This window comes from Ambystoma mexicanum, chromosome 8 (assembly GCF_040938575.1).
Source record: "Ambystoma mexicanum isolate Mex_15411 chromosome 8, UKY_AmexF1_1, whole genome shotgun sequence".
NCBI classification, from domain to species: Eukaryota; Metazoa; Chordata; class Amphibia; order Caudata; family Ambystomatidae; genus Ambystoma; species Ambystoma mexicanum.
In genome coordinates, this window is record NC_090929.1 from 532,678,169 (window position 1) to 532,696,077 (window position 17,909).

General features: G+C 46.5%; 1 protein-coding gene across 2 annotated transcripts in view; it reads left to right on the forward strand.

The window, feature by feature from the left end:
• Window positions 1–17,909, forward strand: part of ARHGEF16 (Rho guanine nucleotide exchange factor 16) — a 440,772-nt gene that overhangs the window by 137,163 nt on the left and 285,700 nt on the right. For both annotated transcript variants that reach the window (XM_069610226.1, XM_069610225.1), the window contains exon 4: window positions 8,270–8,442. In XM_069610226.1, the coding sequence (XP_069466327.1) occupies window positions 8,270–8,442 (173 nt within the window). The remainder of the gene's footprint in view (window positions 1–8,269; window positions 8,443–17,909) is intronic.

The window sequence follows — 17,909 nt, forward strand, 5'->3', positions numbered from 1 at the left end:
CCTTTCACTCAGCAGTCCATAACACCAGCTCCCGCATTGACTATCTACTGGTGTCATCCCGGAGTCCGTTCAGATGGGGGCCCTGCCAAATTCTGCCACGATCCCTATCCGACCACTCTATGGTCACACTCGAATTTACGCTATCCGAGATGCCGAAAACCCCCGTGAACTGGAGATTCAAATCGGGTGCGCTCCTAGACCCTACGTTTGCAGATGAACTCCGGCAGGACATTACCACCTTCCTCGAGACGAACCAAGGCTCTGTCGACTCACCTGGCACGCTATGGGAAACATTGAAATGCTACGTGAGAGGCATATGCATGGCTAAAGAAAGTGGCATCCTGAAGCTGATCAGGCAAGAGTTAGCAGACAGTGAATGACGTTTGAAAGACCTGGAAAACAAACAAGCGACATCCCCAGACGCGCAGACCCGGGCCGACCTAAAGATGGAATTGGTAAAATTCCACACAGCAGCTGAACGCGAAATGAAATTCCTGGGCCGCAGACATAAGATCAGGCAATACGGCGAAGGGCAGAAACCCGGGGAGCTCCTGGCCCGCCTCTTGAGACTTGACCAGACACCCCCCCAGGTGGAATGCATCCGCGACATGAATGGGAACCTAACCTACTCCAAAGAAGACATTGTGAATACATTTCATAAATTCTACCAGGACCTGTACAGCTCCCGATTCACCAGTAACCCCGAAGAGATCCAGAACTACCTTAATGACACTGAACTTTACTGGGTGATCCATGAACTCCGTGAACCCTTCAATGCGCCCATCACACAGGGAGCAATCACTGAGGCAATAAAATCACTCCCAAACACTAAAGCACCTGGCCCCGACGGTCTCACCGGCGAATTTTATAAGGCACACGCACCCACGCTAGCCCCACTGCTCCTTCAAGTGTATGAAGAGGCCTTAGAACAAGGGATTCTTCCACCCACCCTCCGCGAAGCCAATGTCACTCTCATTCACAAACCAGGCAAGCCCCGAGACGATTGTGCCTCCTATAGGCCGATCTCACTGATCAACCTCGATAACAAGATTCTAGCCAAGATCCTAGCGAATCGTCTTCTCCCCCTCATGCCCGCACTGGTTCTGGGTGACCAAGCCGGCTTTATTCCCGGACGCAGTATGACATATGGCATTCGCCGACTGTTCGGAGTCCTCGCTGCACTCGACCCATCACAGCAGGCCATTGCAGTACTACTAGATGCCGAAAAGGCTTTCGACTCTGTCGAATGGCCATACCTCTTCGCAACACTCACACAAATGGGTCTAGGGAAAACCTTTATCAGGATGGTCTCACTATTGTACAATGACCCCCGCTCCTACATTACCCTCGGCTCTACCAAATCTCCCGGTGTTAAACTGGAAAGGGGAACCAGGCAGGGATGCCCCCTCTCGGCACTCATATTTGCCTTCATTATGGAACCACTCGCCTCCAGGCTAAGGATGCACCGAATCGAGAGAGGCCTCACCCTAGGCCCACACAGACTGATCGTCTCCCTCTACGCGGACGACGTAATGCTGTTGATCAAAGATCCCCAAACAAATCTCAACCCAATCATGCGCGAGGTGATCCGATTTAGTGGCTTCTCTGGTCTCAAAATAAATCACTCTAAATCAGTAATATTCCCGCTAACAACAACCACCCATCAGTTCCGAGACGACCATGGATTTAGTTGGGAAAACACAGGGGTTCGCTACCTCGGCATTCTCATGTCACTTAATCATGATGAGATATTCAAAGATAACTATGGCCAAGCACTCCAATCCCTCCGTGAGCGTATCCAGAGATGGAAGGCGCTTCCCCTAACATTATGGGGGAGGGTTTCACTGACTAAAATGATGATTCTCCCCAGACTTCTCTATTTGTTTACGAATATACCCCTATTACTCCCACGCTCATTCCTGCAGAAAATTAGAAGCCTCATTTTGGAACTAATCTGGGCGGGTAAACCGGCGAGAGTCGCCTACACAACTCTGACGTTACCGGTGTCACACGGCGGCCTTGCACTTCCGGACATTGAAAAATACTACTGGGCCGCTCAGGCTCAATTTCTCAGTCATTGGTATGCTTCTGAGTATGTCCGCCCACATGTGCAGGTTGAACGCGCCCTGGCCTCCCCAGACTTCTTAACAGCTGTGATCTTCAGCAATCTCTCAGTGCCATATGGCACGCTGAACACAGTCTTATCCTCATACGCCATCTGGAGGAGAATCGCCCGTAATCACGGAATACAGATAAGATATTCCCCACTACTACCCGTCAAGTTTATCCCCGGTATTCCCCTAACCAACAAAAAAGTTTTTCTGATCTGGCTGAATAAAACCAACATACATTCCATGGGTGACCTGTTCCCAGACGGCGTAGTCATCACCCCACAACAGCTCAGGGAGAGGGGCGGCACCACCTCACTTGATATTTTCCTTTACTTCAGATTGCGTCATACCCTGCAGGCCTGCTTCCCAACATTCCCCAAACAACCACCAACGTGGACCCTGTTGCACAATGCGATCCAGGCCAAGGGAGAGGGAAGATTAGTGTCCATAATTTACAAATCGTTGCTTGCTGACTCAACTGTGACCGCCGCTAAGGCAAGGCGCAGATGGGAAACGGCCCTCCACACCACAATACCCGAAGACGATTGGACCTACATCCTTCGGCAAACTCAAAAAGTAGCGCTAAACACTCGCTATAAACAGACCCACTTTAACTTTGTGCATCAAACATACTATACGCCCCAAAAGAAACAACATCACCACCCCGAGGCCTCTGACCATTGCGAAAGATGTGGCACCCCCTCCGCCGACTTCGTCCACCTCGCATGGCACTGTCCGGGCATAGCCCGATTCTGGTCCTCAGTTCTACAGCATACGAGCGACATATTGGGTGAGGTGCTAGCCACTGATCCAGTAGTCGCGCTCTTGGGTATGACGAGACACCTGCAAACCCCGGTCCGGAAATTGGCCTCCCTGCTCTTAGTGCTCACCCGTAGAAGGATAGCCCTAACATGGGGACGTGGCCCTCTTCCCTTGCTCACCGCATGGAAGAAAGATATCCTTTATTGTCAGGACATGGACACTGAATTCACGCGAACCCTTCCCCTACATGCGTGACCACCCGACATTTGGGGTCCCTATATTCAATATCTACTCACCACCACCGAGGCTACACATTCCCAATCTCAGACTCAGCAACCATAACCCAGATAAAGTTCCAGGTCCCACTATTCACACGAACACCCGTAGAGCGGATTATTTGATAGAGCAGTTTGTCCAATGAACATGTGATTTGCACTAGCCGATATGTTTTGTATGTGCTATGAACGTAACGTTTGGCTTTTTCCTTTTTTCTCTCTTATGTTTAGTTAACCTGTTATTACAGGTGGTTCATTGAATGTTTATGTTAAAATCTAAAATAAAGTTTTTAAAAAAATAAAATAAAATAAGACTATACTAGTGACATCCCAGTCTAGAAACATACTTACAATCAGCAAAATCCGAAATTAGGCAAGACACACTTTTCATGGCTTGGCTATGTGGATGACACCATTCTGCTAGATTATGCAGAAAGAGAGCTACTGGCAGCTTTAAATGCATTAGTAGCATTCTCTAATGGTTGCTATCTTTTTATTAATCATGCAAAATCAAGAATTATGGAAATGCATAACAAAAAACATACGCTGTGCATGGAATTGTGAGATGAGATCCTTGGAAATAGTTAAGAATACACTTCTTTGGGGGTGTAATTTCAACTATAAGGCATCAAAACGAAAGTGGATAGAGAGTCGATTTAAGAAATTGAGAGACTCTGGAAATTCGGCTCTGATACATATGTAAGAAATACAGAGAGTTCTCCCTCAATCCAACAGGAATTTTATATAGACAAATGTTTCTAGCAGTAGTAGTATATGGTCTGGAGGTAACAGCTTTAATAATGGATACATGGCTAAATGGACTAGAAGGAAAGTTCTGGCTCCCTTTATTGGGAATCGCTAAGGGCTGTCCTTTGTCCTTGATCAGGTGTCAATTGGGTTTAGTCTCATTAACAACAACATTAAATATTAGAAAAGGTACAGTCTTACTGAAAATCTTACTCTCAAGATGATTGAGAGAATGAAAGAGGCATTAGCAAAAGCGGAACATCCTCAGATGTAAATTCAAAGAGTTCTATTACAGATTTATTTTTATGAAATTGAATTCATGTGGAATGACATTGAACCGCTGGCAATGCAGGTAAAATGCATGAAAAGAAAAGCTCATCTCTTAGATTGGGGTGAAAATCTAAATAAGATTGTTAGGCTGAAGCACTCAGTGGAATATTCTAAATCTATCCCAATATATAACACAATCACAAAGTACATTCAATTATTTCCAGATAAAGCGGCATGGTGCGTGTACAAACATTATTGGACACAAGGGAAATAACGAACTCCTCGTAAAAAAAAAATAATGTAACCGCTTAGGTATATGTTACTTTTGCAGTGAGACGGTGGAAACATTGCAACATCTTTATATGGATTGCACTAAGTTAAGGGACAGGCGAGTAAAAACTTTTGCAAGGTTCATTTATAGTAAAGAGGCAGTGGTACAGGGATGTGCTATGGGCCGGCTGTATGAATGGTAACCACACAGGCCTAATCCTTCCATTATAAACTATTGGAATTCAGTCAAGAAGCTAGCAAATTAAATGTATAGTCCTTTTAATTGATTTGATAAAAATGATGTTACTATTTTATCTTTCTGCTTTTTGTGTTTTTTTATTTTCTTTTTAATTGCTTTCTCATAATATATATTTATATATAATCTTAAACGTGAACACTATATGGAAAAATGTGTGCATACAATTTTTATTTGAACTATGCATACACTTTAAATAAAAAAAAAATAAAAACTGAAATTCTGTAGGTTCTGGAAGATTCACCATCTTAACTCCGAGTCACTCCATTATGCAGCCACTGAGTACACTGTTGCCATCACATATGACATCACATGTATCATCAGCGTCATCACTGGAAATTATTGCATGCTGATGACACCACAAATGACATCAAATCACTGTGGTAAATGTTGGGGTGAAAAATGAATGGGCTTTGTTTCAAGACATTTGCAAAGCAGAGGCGTGCGTAGCCAGGATTGTCTCACAAGTGGTGCCTGAAGCTAATGTAGTTGGGCCCACACAGTGCTGCTGAGTGGGCATTTAAGGATTTTGGGTGGCACGTGGCTGCTCAGGCCCTGCCCTGTCTACTGCATTGTTGCAAGGCATTCTACAGATAGACAGTTAGTAATTGCTAAAAAAAAGAAGAAATATACCTGTTCAAAAAGTTAAGCCTTTCAAAATGTAACTCAGAGTCCAGAAAAACAAGATTACAATGTAAAAAAGATTATCACAAATTTTAGTACACAAACAGTGTAATCTTCCTCTATCCTAACAACCTATTGTACTCCCAAACATGTATAATATGATTGGTTATTTATAACGCGCTTAATACCCAAAGGTTTCTAAATGCGGACCCGGGAATCAAACCGTGTTGCTCTGTGTTGTCCTGCTTCCAAGATGAGCATGTTGCCCATGAGCTATCCTCCTGAGACTAGAAATCCTCAAAACTGACCGTTACCGTTGCGTGTCATTGTGCTGGAGCGTTACCACTGTACATGGTACCGGCTCACGCTCTCAGTAAAACCGATTGTAATATAAAAACAAATTGATTTTTTGATCACTTCACGATCCTTCTCTGGGCTGCTGCCAAGATTCTGATTCACTTTGAGCATCTTCTTTTCATTTCGGTGCCTTTTTTTACACGTGCCGGGAGGATAGCTCAAGGGCAACGCGCTCACCTAGGAAGCAAGAAGACGCGGAGCAACACAGGTTCGATCCTCGGGTCTGTGCTTAGAAACCTCTGAGTATTTAGCGCGTTATAAATAACCAATTCCAATTGCATTACCCTGAAGCCTCATGCTACTACTATTCGAATCGTTTAAGTGAGTTTGCGAGTTAGTAGAAAGGATTTCGGATTTCATGCAAAGTGTATGAATTTAAGAACGGAAACATTCAAATCACTCCACTGGAATATCTTTGATTAGGAGATTCTCCTCTACTAGTATCTGGGCTGTTAGCATCCGGTGGCTACAAAGGGACACTCATTTGAAATATAGGGGGTCGGGTGCAGGTGAAATCAAGACAGAAAAAAACAGGGCAGTAGTCCTTCTTTTAATTTAAACATTGCATCTCTCACTTACATGTGACATTTCTACGAGCAATGATGTCATCGACGATATCATAAGTGATGACATAATTAATGTGCTCATGGGCTGCTCATCATTGTGCATTGTTAAAATGGCAGAGCTTCCAGCACCTGCTGAATTCCAGGGATGTTTTTATGTTAAACTGGCATTGGAGTGTCCCTTCAACCAGTATTTTAATCAATACAGTATGATATGATGTAGCATTTATAACGCGCCTATACACAAGTGTTTCTAGACGCAACAAGACAAGGGATTGAGGACAAAGTAACGATCTTACTAGGCCTTGTGTCATTCAGGTCACGCATGTGTGGGGAAGAGTGAAGGGGAGGCGTGTCATGGGTGTGTGTGTGAGCTTGAACACACACACACACACACGCACACGTGATCATTCATATCATAAATTGCACAGGACAAAGGTCTTGCTTACCTCAACATGACTTGAATGGTATCCAATGAAAATAGTGGAAACAATTACAGAGAATACAATAAAAGCTAATAGAAAACAGAGAAAAAAAACATTGAAAATGTTTAAAAAATATATATGGGGTGGGGTAAGGGTTTAAAAAGGGTGGGGAGTGGGCTGCGATGGGGCTAAACACATAGGGAATTGAGGGAGGTTGCGGGGGACCCCCCCAAATAAAAAGAAGAAAAAAAATCGATATTTTTTTCTTTTTTCTATTCACTGTTTTCTATTACATGAAATCGCATAGATCTGACTTGAATACTATCGCCCTCTTATGACTGTAAACTAAACTGTATTATATAGAACACACGGTTTAGTGGCCCCTTCCTTTTAAATGTATGTATACTTACAGATGTTTCCTACACTTCCATGCTTATTGTTTAATGGCCCCTTCTGCACCTGCCACCCCCAAAAATAATTGATGGCTGTGAGGCTTATTCGCCACCTTCTGCATGCTGGGCACGAGGCCCTAGGTCACCTTGGCTATGATGTGGGGGTGGGGGAGGGGGTAGTCTGTGTATGGGGACCACTTGCCATGCATTCCAAAAACATTTCTTCTCATTCCATGGCACATGCGGGGGGGGGGGGTCGAAGGTTGCGTGAAGTCACCTCCCTGCTCCAGTTCTGGCTCTGACTATCCAAAAAGATGCGAAAGTTTGAGAACTATCACGTGTACATTAAAGGGAGATTGGAGTGCATTCTGATTTTAATAATGCCCGGCCCCCACCCCCCAAACGCTGTTTGCATCGACTTCGGGAGGATGACGGACTGAGTCGGCCCTGAGGGAATATACGAATCACACACTGATCTCTGCACATGCTCAAGCAGTCTGGCTGAATTGTCTTCAGTGCCTTTGCTGTTGCACGTTGCTATTCCTTGCATTCCTAATGGATGTCCGACCTTATGCAAAGGTCGGCGAATAATAATAGTCCGTGTCCGTGTGCAGTGGCCCTCTGCACGCAGTGAAGCCTCCTCCTCTCCGCGGCCAGTGTCAGCCTGGTGGAGGCCCCGCTGTGTGGGGGGCGAGCGTGCTGCCGCGCGTGCAGACCTTTGACAGACCACAGATTTTCCTTGTGTCACAGCTCATTCCACAAGTTCTACTCTTTGACTCCAGTACCTGTAAATATTGTCTTTACAAACATTCTTCTCCTTCCCACAAAGGAGGGAGGAGGTGCGAAGGAGCTTAGTGGCTGTCCCTGGCGGACCTCTGCCAGGCCCCTCTAGTGAATGTGTCGAATTTAACACGGGGCTCCCATCCTCCCTCAGCCCTGCTTCAGAAGCGTGCCCGCGCCAAAGCAGGGGCGCTCAGCAGCAGCGCACCACACCATGGATGCCAGTCCGGCTGGGGGCAGCATGATCCTGGGGGCCCTGCGCCGCTTTTCGGTCTCTGGGTCTGCGTGGGCCGCCAGGGAGGGTCTAGGCCTCAGCCTGCAGTTTGACAGGGCTGGGGGAGAGAGCGCTGTGAACCAGGGGGGCGAGTGCGCTGCTAGGGCTGGTATCGACCTCTCCGAGACGCTGTATAACTTCCTGGCCCGCCTTCTCTCCCCAGACCCCAGGCTGTACCAAGAGTTGCGCGAGCGAGGCCTCAATTCCAATAACCAGGAGTCCGACGACGACCTTCTGGAGGACAGTCCCGTCCAGGCGGAGCACCCGGAGCCGGATGACTGCATCGTCGTGAAAAATTACCGGCCAGCTCAGCAGATCTGGAGCCAGCTCCCGCAGGTAAGGAACATATGGGGGTAGGGGATATTTTGCCTGTAAAGGCGTTAGGGGTTACGGTATTAATGCATAGTACGTGCCATGTTGCGGTGTATGGTTGCAGCAGAGCTGCTGTACAATACGATTTAGCCATATGTGGTTCATACATGCCACCATGACCAATTCCATTCCGTATGTGCTGATCCATGCTGTTTTCTTCTTGTTTTTTTTTTTTTTTGTATTCTAGAACGGGGATCTGCCACCTGCAGCTCTCCATATGTTTTGGACTACAATCGTATGATCCTTCACCATTGGCTATTGTGGCTAATGCTGATGGGAGTTGCAGTTGAAAACATCTGGAGAGCCAAAGGTTGCAGAATCCTGTTCTGGAACTATTGGTCCTCGATTTATAATGAGAAATCCAGGACCACAACTCCCAGAATGCTACGGAAAAAGGAGAATTGGACAATTAATCTTTTATTAGGCACTTAATACCAGAGACCGGTCTCTAAGCGCAGGATCAGTATTCAAACCTATATTGGTCTGTGTTGTCTTGCTTCAAAGACAAACACTTTGCCTGTGAGCTATTGGACAACCACCTCCCGAATGAAAAGGGTCATGTTTTTTAGTTCCACAAGTGTTACCAGCACTGGGCACTTGCAAGGTGCAGGCATCTCCCGCCAGCCCTCATGTTAATATTCCCTGGGCAGGTTGGGCTATGATCGTTGGCCTGGCACCTGAAAACAAAATGTGGAAGTGGTACACTATGGTTTGCTGCCCCTTTCAGTCCAGCTTGGGTCACAGACCAAGAAAGCATTGCGTTTTGCAAGGAGGTGGCCATTACGAGTCGTTGTGTGCTCCATTGTGTGATTACCTATTGTGCATCCCCACCTTTGCTCTGTGCATGGGCCGTACATTGACTGTCCCAGGCATGTTTGTTCACAAACGTAGCATACACAGAGAAAAGCACTAGGCAATTCAGGAGTTGGACTATACTGAATTCATATTGTAAGACCTGCTCAGTCAGCATTAGGAGGAGCACTTCATATCGGTTTGTTTTCCAGTGAATATATGTACTTGTACTCACTAATTCAATGCAATGCAATAACAATCTATTTTCATTTCTGCTGGATTCATTATGAATGCTGTTTCTAATAGGAAGTCGTATATGTGTACATTTTATTTTGCCAATAAGACTGCATTGCACTGTTTTGATAAGTCGATTCAACGCAATCAGAGCGGGCACCTGTTCCGCATGACTGCATGCTTTGTTAAGGCTCCAAAGCCTATTGAATGCACAGCAAGTCCCTTAGCATGCAAGTAGCCAGTAGCCTACCTAGCTCCTGTTTGCTTTCTATCAATAACGAGAAGCGGCGCGCCCTGCTTATTCTGGCCAATCTCTCTGCAAATATCAAAGTGGTTAGTACTGTGATCTTGGATTAGGGTTACAACTATGACGCCCGATCCCATGCCACAGAAGTGACCAGCCAGTGTCGGCCAAGAGCATGCAGTATTGGATGTGGTGTGGGGACCTCTTGCCTTGCCTACAAGAGGTTCAGGGACAACGCAGCATATGCGCAAGTACACTTACCGATCGAGAGTGAGCGGTGGTAGGTAGTATGCCATGACTGTTAGTAGACCCACCTCCCCTTGGTGACTATTAAGGGCAAAATTAGTATCCTGACACCTAAAAACATTGACAAATGCATATCTTATGTTCTATTGGTTGCTTGTCATATAGCACTTTACATAACCTTTAAGACATTTTAAAAACACTAAGGGCCTGGTTCATGGAAGTTTTATAATGGCGCAATCCCATAGGAAAACATTCTGTGAATCAGGGCCTAAGGGTGAAAAGGAGAGGTACTACTCGTGTTGATCCCATGTTGGGTAATGGGTGAAGTTGGGCCAGTCACCTGATGAGTTGGGTGGGATCTGTTTGCCGAGAAAGAGGCTCCACATTTAGTAGGTTGCGCTTGAATCCAACCGGCTGATGGAGTGTATTCGAGAACTCTGACCACTGTCGTTTGTCGGCAGTGGTGGTTTTTCATGAAAAGGACATTGTTTTTTGCCTGTAAATTGGGAAGGTGTGCGTGAGTTCGATGAGCCTAATACATGCCTGAACCGAGGGTCCTTTTTTCATTGTGGGCCTTTACAACATATTTTCCTGCTTGAGTTTTACTTGCCAGGCTGCAATAATATGGCGCGGCCTAGTGGCTCTCATAGGGAGAACAGCAAGGAGCCAATGTTGTATATACGCCGTCCTCCTGCTCCAAAAGACACGGTGCAGAGGACTTATTTATTTATGATATTTGCAGAGCGCACAAAGGCCAGAAGGCAGAACAACCAGTAAGTCTTCCTTAGGTCAACTAGAACAAATGCGTCTTCACCGCCCTGCGGAACTGGGAGGTGAGCATTTAACCTGCAAGTTACCCACCTGTCTAAATGGATTCGTCCGTGCCTCAGCCAATCCTTCATAGTAGTTGTGTGAAGTGCTGTATGTCCATGATGATGACATGGATACAGTCATGGCTTTGTCGGGAAGTCGGGCATGGAACCTCCCATGCTTTGTGACATCGCACACTCTCTCAGCTGGGAAAGTAGCCAGTTCCTCACATGTACTGTGACATCACACAGTCAGCTTTTGTAGTGTCCGAAGGAAGGGACAGATGAACATCCCATGCGTCATAGGATCAAATCAAAATTGACAGATGCACAATCCATGGGCACATGGCTTCCAGTCCTTTCACCTTTGCAAACCAAACACGTGGCCGGTGTCCTGTGCCACCCCCAATTTAAAAAAACACAAAAAAACATGCAGGGATATCATACTCTTGTGGTCCTACTTGGATTTGATTTTGTAAATGAATTAATGAGACTGCTGGAACTATTTGGAAATGGTGCCCATAGCAACATAAACAAGTCAACAATATTGCTTTACAGTACAACGCGGAGTGACGCAAAGCTCATGGGCATGTTTGGTTATTTACCCACCCATTGACTGCTCTTGGCCATGCTAATCCCTATGTCTATTCCCACCCACGCCCTGCCTCTCCCTGCCCAAAACACATCCTCCTGGGATGTCGTTGAGCTAGATTTATCAAGCTTTACCATTAAACGTTGTATTCAAAGTGCCTGTCTGTGTATTCTCCCAAAGCAGTTTTCTGAGAGTTAATTACTTAATTTGGAGCTGTAAGCGAGCAACTGGATAAGCATTCAGGTCTGCCTTCAGCCGCTCTATTTAAAAGCACTACGTAGGTGCTTCACTGAAGTACTGTTAAAAACGACCTTTGCAAAAGCCGACCGTTTTGGCTTGTGTATAAGTATTTGGAATTTGCAAGCCACTGCTATTATATGTCCAGGTACTCGCACCATTTTGCCGCTGCTACCATCGATGGCCAGGTAATACCACGAAGGCAGTGTCTGGCAAATGCCTTTCCCATGCCTACCTGAAAGCCAAAACTGTTGGCATTGCCAATGCATGTTTATTATCCGAGACATGACTTCTTTGGCCTTGTCATTTCTTTTCATTCTTTGCTACGCCTTGTTGGGCAATAGCATGCAATCGCCATGCCAAGGTGCCAAAGAGGTATTGCAAATTGTAGTGAATTGACCGGACACCCCCACCCCTCCCATTCAAACTGACTACAACAAACACATGGATCATGCATGTTGAGCTTGTTTCATTCCATAATATTGTACTTCATGGGTTCCGGGTACAGACCTTTCATGGTTTGAATATTAGGGACTACATTTATGATTGCCTATTGCCCCTCTACTTGTGCTCTAAATTTAACAAACAGAAACATGGGTTCCTTCACGTACATTCAAAAAAGTCATTTTATTCTTTTCATGATTATTGCATGATATGTTATCTGTTGCATTCCACAATCTGTTGCGGAACCAAATGTTCCTTTTTTCGGTAGCCGGTCTTTTGGCAGCAGAAAAGTCGTAGCAGAAGTGTTTTACTGTACTTATGGGGTGGGGTGTCGCTGGAGGTTGTGTGAGGGAGCAGAGGGGGTGAGGGATATCCTCCCCCACACACTTAGTAGAAGAAAAAAATCGTAAAAGAGTGCATTAAAAAACCCAGTGTCAAAAGGTGTGGCAAGAAAACACTGTTGTCAGGTGGCTTGTGAAATTGATTTCATCATGACATGCTTTTTCAGGTGGGCTTTCCCATTTGGTAACGACCTGGACACCGCAGTCCTACCTCGCTTATGCCTTTACCCATGGTTCCCTGCTCCTGCCGCCCTGGAAAGCCCACCTAATCAGCAGCTATTGCCTATTATCTATCACTAGCCCGTAAAAGTCACTATTGGATGATGAGTTGTAATATAGGTCAAATATAGCAAAGATGGTCAACGTTGGGTCGTGCCATCCACTATTTATACTGCGCCCATCGCCACCGTAGTGGTCTTACGGCACCCGGCCTTGGCGAAAGGTGGCATATTGTGACCCTGCCAGGGTGTCGCCAGATCTTAATGTGTGGAAAGCAAAGGGAGGTTTAGGGAGGGAGGTGTAGGTGGCATAGTGTGACCCTGCCAGGGTGTCGCCAGATGAAAGCAAAGGTCGTTTTGGGGAGGGAGGTGGTAGGAAAGATAAACAAGACAATAGAATGACCAAAAACATATAGGAAAAACAGTTGTGAGGAGTGGGAGGGGATATGGTTGTGAATTTGGGATGTGTGTTTCTCAAATGTGATAAATTATTGGTAGGCATGAGTTTAGGCCTCAGAAAGGTACAGCTCGGATTAGAGAAGGTTTTTATTGTTATGGCAATATCTAGAACTGACGAAGCATGGCGCTAGATGTAGTTAGATGGTGAGTGGCTGCGTGATGAACTTGAAGGGTGCTCAAGCAGCCCAGGTAGTGAATGATTGAAAATAAAGCGCAATGATAAGTATGTCTCGGGAGGATAGCTCAGGGGCAGGGCTGGCCTTAGGGAGGGGCGAGCCGGTCGACCGCCCAGGTTGCCACACCCCCCTGGGGCATCATTAGTTCCCACCACGCCAGCTCGGGGGGAGTCTTTCAAGGGCTCACCCGAGCTGGCGTAGTGGCAGAAGGCATGGCAGGTGCCTCATTGTCATTAAATGCTCCCGCGGCGGCAGGCTCATTTAATGACAATAGGTGCTGAGGCGCCCTACCTCCTTGTCGGAGTGAGGAGGTTAAAATAAATAAATAAAAGTGGCCCAGCCTAGCCCCTCCCCCCTGCCCCTGTTAACTAGGGGTGTGCGAGGGGACGGGGAGAGGCGCCAATTCGTCCAATGGCGCTGCTGCCCTTAAGGCCGGCGCTGCTCAGGGGCAACGTGCTCGCCTTGGAAGCAAGATGACACATAGCACGACAGGTTCGATGCCCCGGTCCGCGCTTAGAAACCTCTGGGTATTAAGCGCATTATAAATAACCTATGGTATCATATCATTTGAACTTTGAACTTGCTCGGGCCACAAGTGCGCACTAAGGGCCTTCATTAGGCTGCACAATGCGCTACATTTTAATAACATTTGAGTCTCACATGGTATAACAAACTACAGTTAGACAAAGTGGGATGGTGCTAGGCTTAGTTCGGCTTGTATTGACCACTTTACTACGCATGAACGGAAATGTGAGTCAGCCCCACCAGATAAACCGCTGGGAACTACAGACCAGACATGGGTAATCTCTTGCCAGGTGCTCGGCCCTTCTGCAACTATTTGTTGCCAACGTTCCATTTGCTCCACGGCAGAAGGAGGAGGCTGAATGTAGAAAGAAAAACAAACGCATTCTCTGCATTCCACCACTTTCGCTTTTCCTTTGATTGGCCCTGCTGGTGTCATGAGATCTGTGTGTTCTTTTGCTGCGCCCATGTGCTGGGGGAGGGTGCCTAATAAACCGAGGAGCGGAGCCATTAAGGGAGGCGGCCTATGAAAATAAACAAACCAGGCCCGTGTGATTGCCCAAGGAGCGGCAGTCACTTGTGACGCCGCCGCCGCCGCGCGCCATTAGCCTGCTCCGGAGTATTACACACGGGATGGAATGCCGTGTCGGATTCGCAACCCGTCACCACAGCACTTAACCCGTCAGAGTGGTTAGGGGTCTAAAAACTGGTTCTACTCGAACTTGCAATTAAATTAATCAATTGTTCTAAAGCAAAAATGAGCTGTCATGTTGGGATGGGTATTTCGCAGACATGAGCTGTCATGTTGGGATGGGTATTTCGCAGACATATGACCTGTCATGTTGGGATGGGTATTTCGCAGACTAACCAAACTAGGGCTTATGAAGTAGATAACAACATATTTGTTTTGTCAAAGTTATTATTTTAGTTACAATCCCACAAAGTGCAGTTGCAGCAGGTATTGTTTCCCCCTGTCATTTAATATTGCTCAGATGCATGCAGGGCACTAGAAGGCAGCACATGGCGTCCGGGCAGCGCAGTCCTTTATGGTCAATTTTCGCAACAGCATTGGCCCCTGGTGTGGTCGGAAGGAATGGTTTCAGGCACAAGTATTGGCAAGTCCAAATATTTTCACTTTTGTCTAAGCCAGTGGTAGTCAAACTGTGGGGCAGGTTCCAAGGGGGCACCTGAGACTGGTCTAGGGGGAGCGCAAGACTCTTTCAAATGAGAAGACTGGGTATGAACGATTTGAACGATTTGCCAATGTTACATGGCCTGACTGTGAAGAAATTAACTTTAATTTTTTGTATATATGTTTGAACTTGCTTGTTAATGTAAGGTTTTTTTAAGGTCAAAATTCAATAAATATGTTAAAAAAAAAATAAAAAAAAGACGGTAACCGTGTTAAAAGCAGTTCAGGCTTTTGGGGGGCGAGGCGATAAGAGAATGTTAGATGATTGGGGGGAGGGGAGTGCTCAGCATAAAAGTTTTGGAAACCATTGATCTAAGCACTGGGTAGGAATTTGTTGGGCACTGCGATCACCTAATAGCCCAAACTAAAAAGGACACTTTGGACTCAGCAGGTAAGGCCACTAGGCTATAAAATCAGATGCCATGATTCAAGTCCTGGCCAGGGTCAGAGCTGAGCCCAGCCGCCAATTAGACATTGGCTCACAATCACTTATGCACATTTTCTACTCTGTCACTGTATGTTTAGTACTACCCTCCATCTAAACCATCCCAACCTCACCCATCTAGGAGATTTCAACATATGGCTCGAAATTCCCACCAACCCTATGACGCACTCTCTGGTTGACGGCCTAGACGCAATTAACCTCCAACCCCACTTAAATGGCCCAACTCAGTATAAAGGACATACTCTTGATGTCATCTTCAGCACCCACAACCTGATACATCTCAAACCCCCCCACCCCTATCATCTGGTCCGATCACTTCGTTGTTTCTTTCGCCTTTCGCTCACCCAACCTGCTCCCCATACCCAAACCTGAACCTCCGAAGCTACGCAAATGCTGGAAGAAACTAATAATCCTTCCTGAACTAGCCGACGCACTCCTCCAGTCTCCTCTGCCTACTCAATAATCAACTAACCCCCGACGCCTTTGACTCCTGGCTCAACACCTCACTAATGCGGCTCACACCCTCTTGCAAACCATCAGCCCGCCGTGGCCTCTTCCCTAGATGGTTCACACCTGAATTGAAGACCAGTAAACAACGATATAAATACCTAGAACGCAAATGGCGGAAAGACAAAACACCCATGAGCAGATCCACCTTGACCCGTCACCTTCACCAGTACAACGCCGAAATTCAGAAAGCAAAAAAAGCCCATTACAACTCCCGAAACATAAACTGTAAAAACCCCAGCAAAGAACTGCACAAAATCCTCACCAAATTCACCAAACCATCTTGGACCACCACTGTCCCGACCCCCTCACAATCGCTGTGCGACTCGCACTCGCTCCACTTTTACTCCACAGCTCTCGAAAGAACAAACACTCTAACCAACAAACTGGCTCTCTTAGACCCACCATGCAACCCACCCTCCATACCAGCCAACCCACCGCCTGCTACCGCTACCCAACCAACGTTTGACTCATTCAGTCCAATATCAGCTGACCAATTTCTCAAACTCCTCTCTGCCCACAAACCATCTGGCTCTCCACTGGACCCTTGCCCAGCCACAACCCTCGAAGAAATTTTCGCATCTACCTGCGCAGGAGGACACGCAAGAACCATCATAAATGGCTCCCTCTCCTCGGGAATTTTTCCCGACGCATTCAAAACGGTTCATGTCAAACCTCTAATAAAAAACCTTCCCTCGACCTCACAAGCCCAAAAACTACCGCCTCATCTCAAACACCAAGTTCCTTGCCAAACTCATCGACCGAACTGCCTACTCCCAACTAAATGCCTTTGTCGAAGCCAACAATCTCTTGACCCCGCTCAATCAGGTTTCAGAGCCCGACGCGGAACCGAAACCACCCTAACCGCAAACTGGGATGACCTTAAAAACAAGGCAGACTCTGCAGGATACGCCGCATTAATCCTTCTTGACCTATCGGTGCGCCTTCGATACAATCAACCACTCAATCCTCCTTAACCACATCCACTCCCTAGGAATTCGTGGACCCGCTCTAACATGGATACCATCCTTCCTCAAAAATAGGAACCAAATAACCCTACTCTCCACCTATTCCTCCCAAGCCTGACCAGTCGACACAGGAGTTCCACAAGGAGCATACCTATCAGCCCTCCTGTTCAATCTCTACATGGCCACCCTCCCACGAATAATTCGCTCACACAACATCCTGTGCTACAACTATGCTGATGACACTCAACTAATTCTAAAACTCCTGAACTCAAAACCCAACTGCCGACCCAACCTCACTTCCTGCCTCCTCGACATAGAGCTCTGGATGACCACAAACCACCTCTTGCTAAACCCCTCCAAAACCGAAATCATAGTATGTGGCAACACCAAACTTCTTCCACACCCACTGCTCTGGCTATCTGCCATGGGCAACCCACCGACTCCCTATAACGCAGTAAAAAACCTTGGATGCACCCTAGACTCTGACCTAACACTCTCACGCCAAGTCAACAATGTCTCAAAGTCCTGCCACTACCACGTTAAAACTGTTGGGGGTATTTTTCCATACCTCTCCTTTCCCAACAGACTCTCCGTGGTCCAATCAATTGTTATTTCAAGACTGGACTACGCTAACCCCCTCTACCTCAGAGTCCACGCATACCAACTGACTAAACTACAAAGAGCACAAAACGCCACAGCCAAACTGATACTAGTGCTTGGCCCTAGAGACCACATCTCCCCAGCCCTTAAAACTCTGCACTGGCTTCCGGTTGCCCGAAGGGTGACCTTCAAAACCTTATGCATTTCTCACCGAGCACTGCATAAAACCGGACCTCAATATCTTCAAGACAAACTTAAAATCCTATCACCCTGCACGTACTCTAAAATCAAGCTCAGCCGGCCTCCTAGTTATACCAAAAACAAACTCAGTGAAGTTAGGTGGATCATCCTTCTCAGCCTTGGCCCGCACGCTATGGAATGAACTCCCACCCCACATCCGACTCA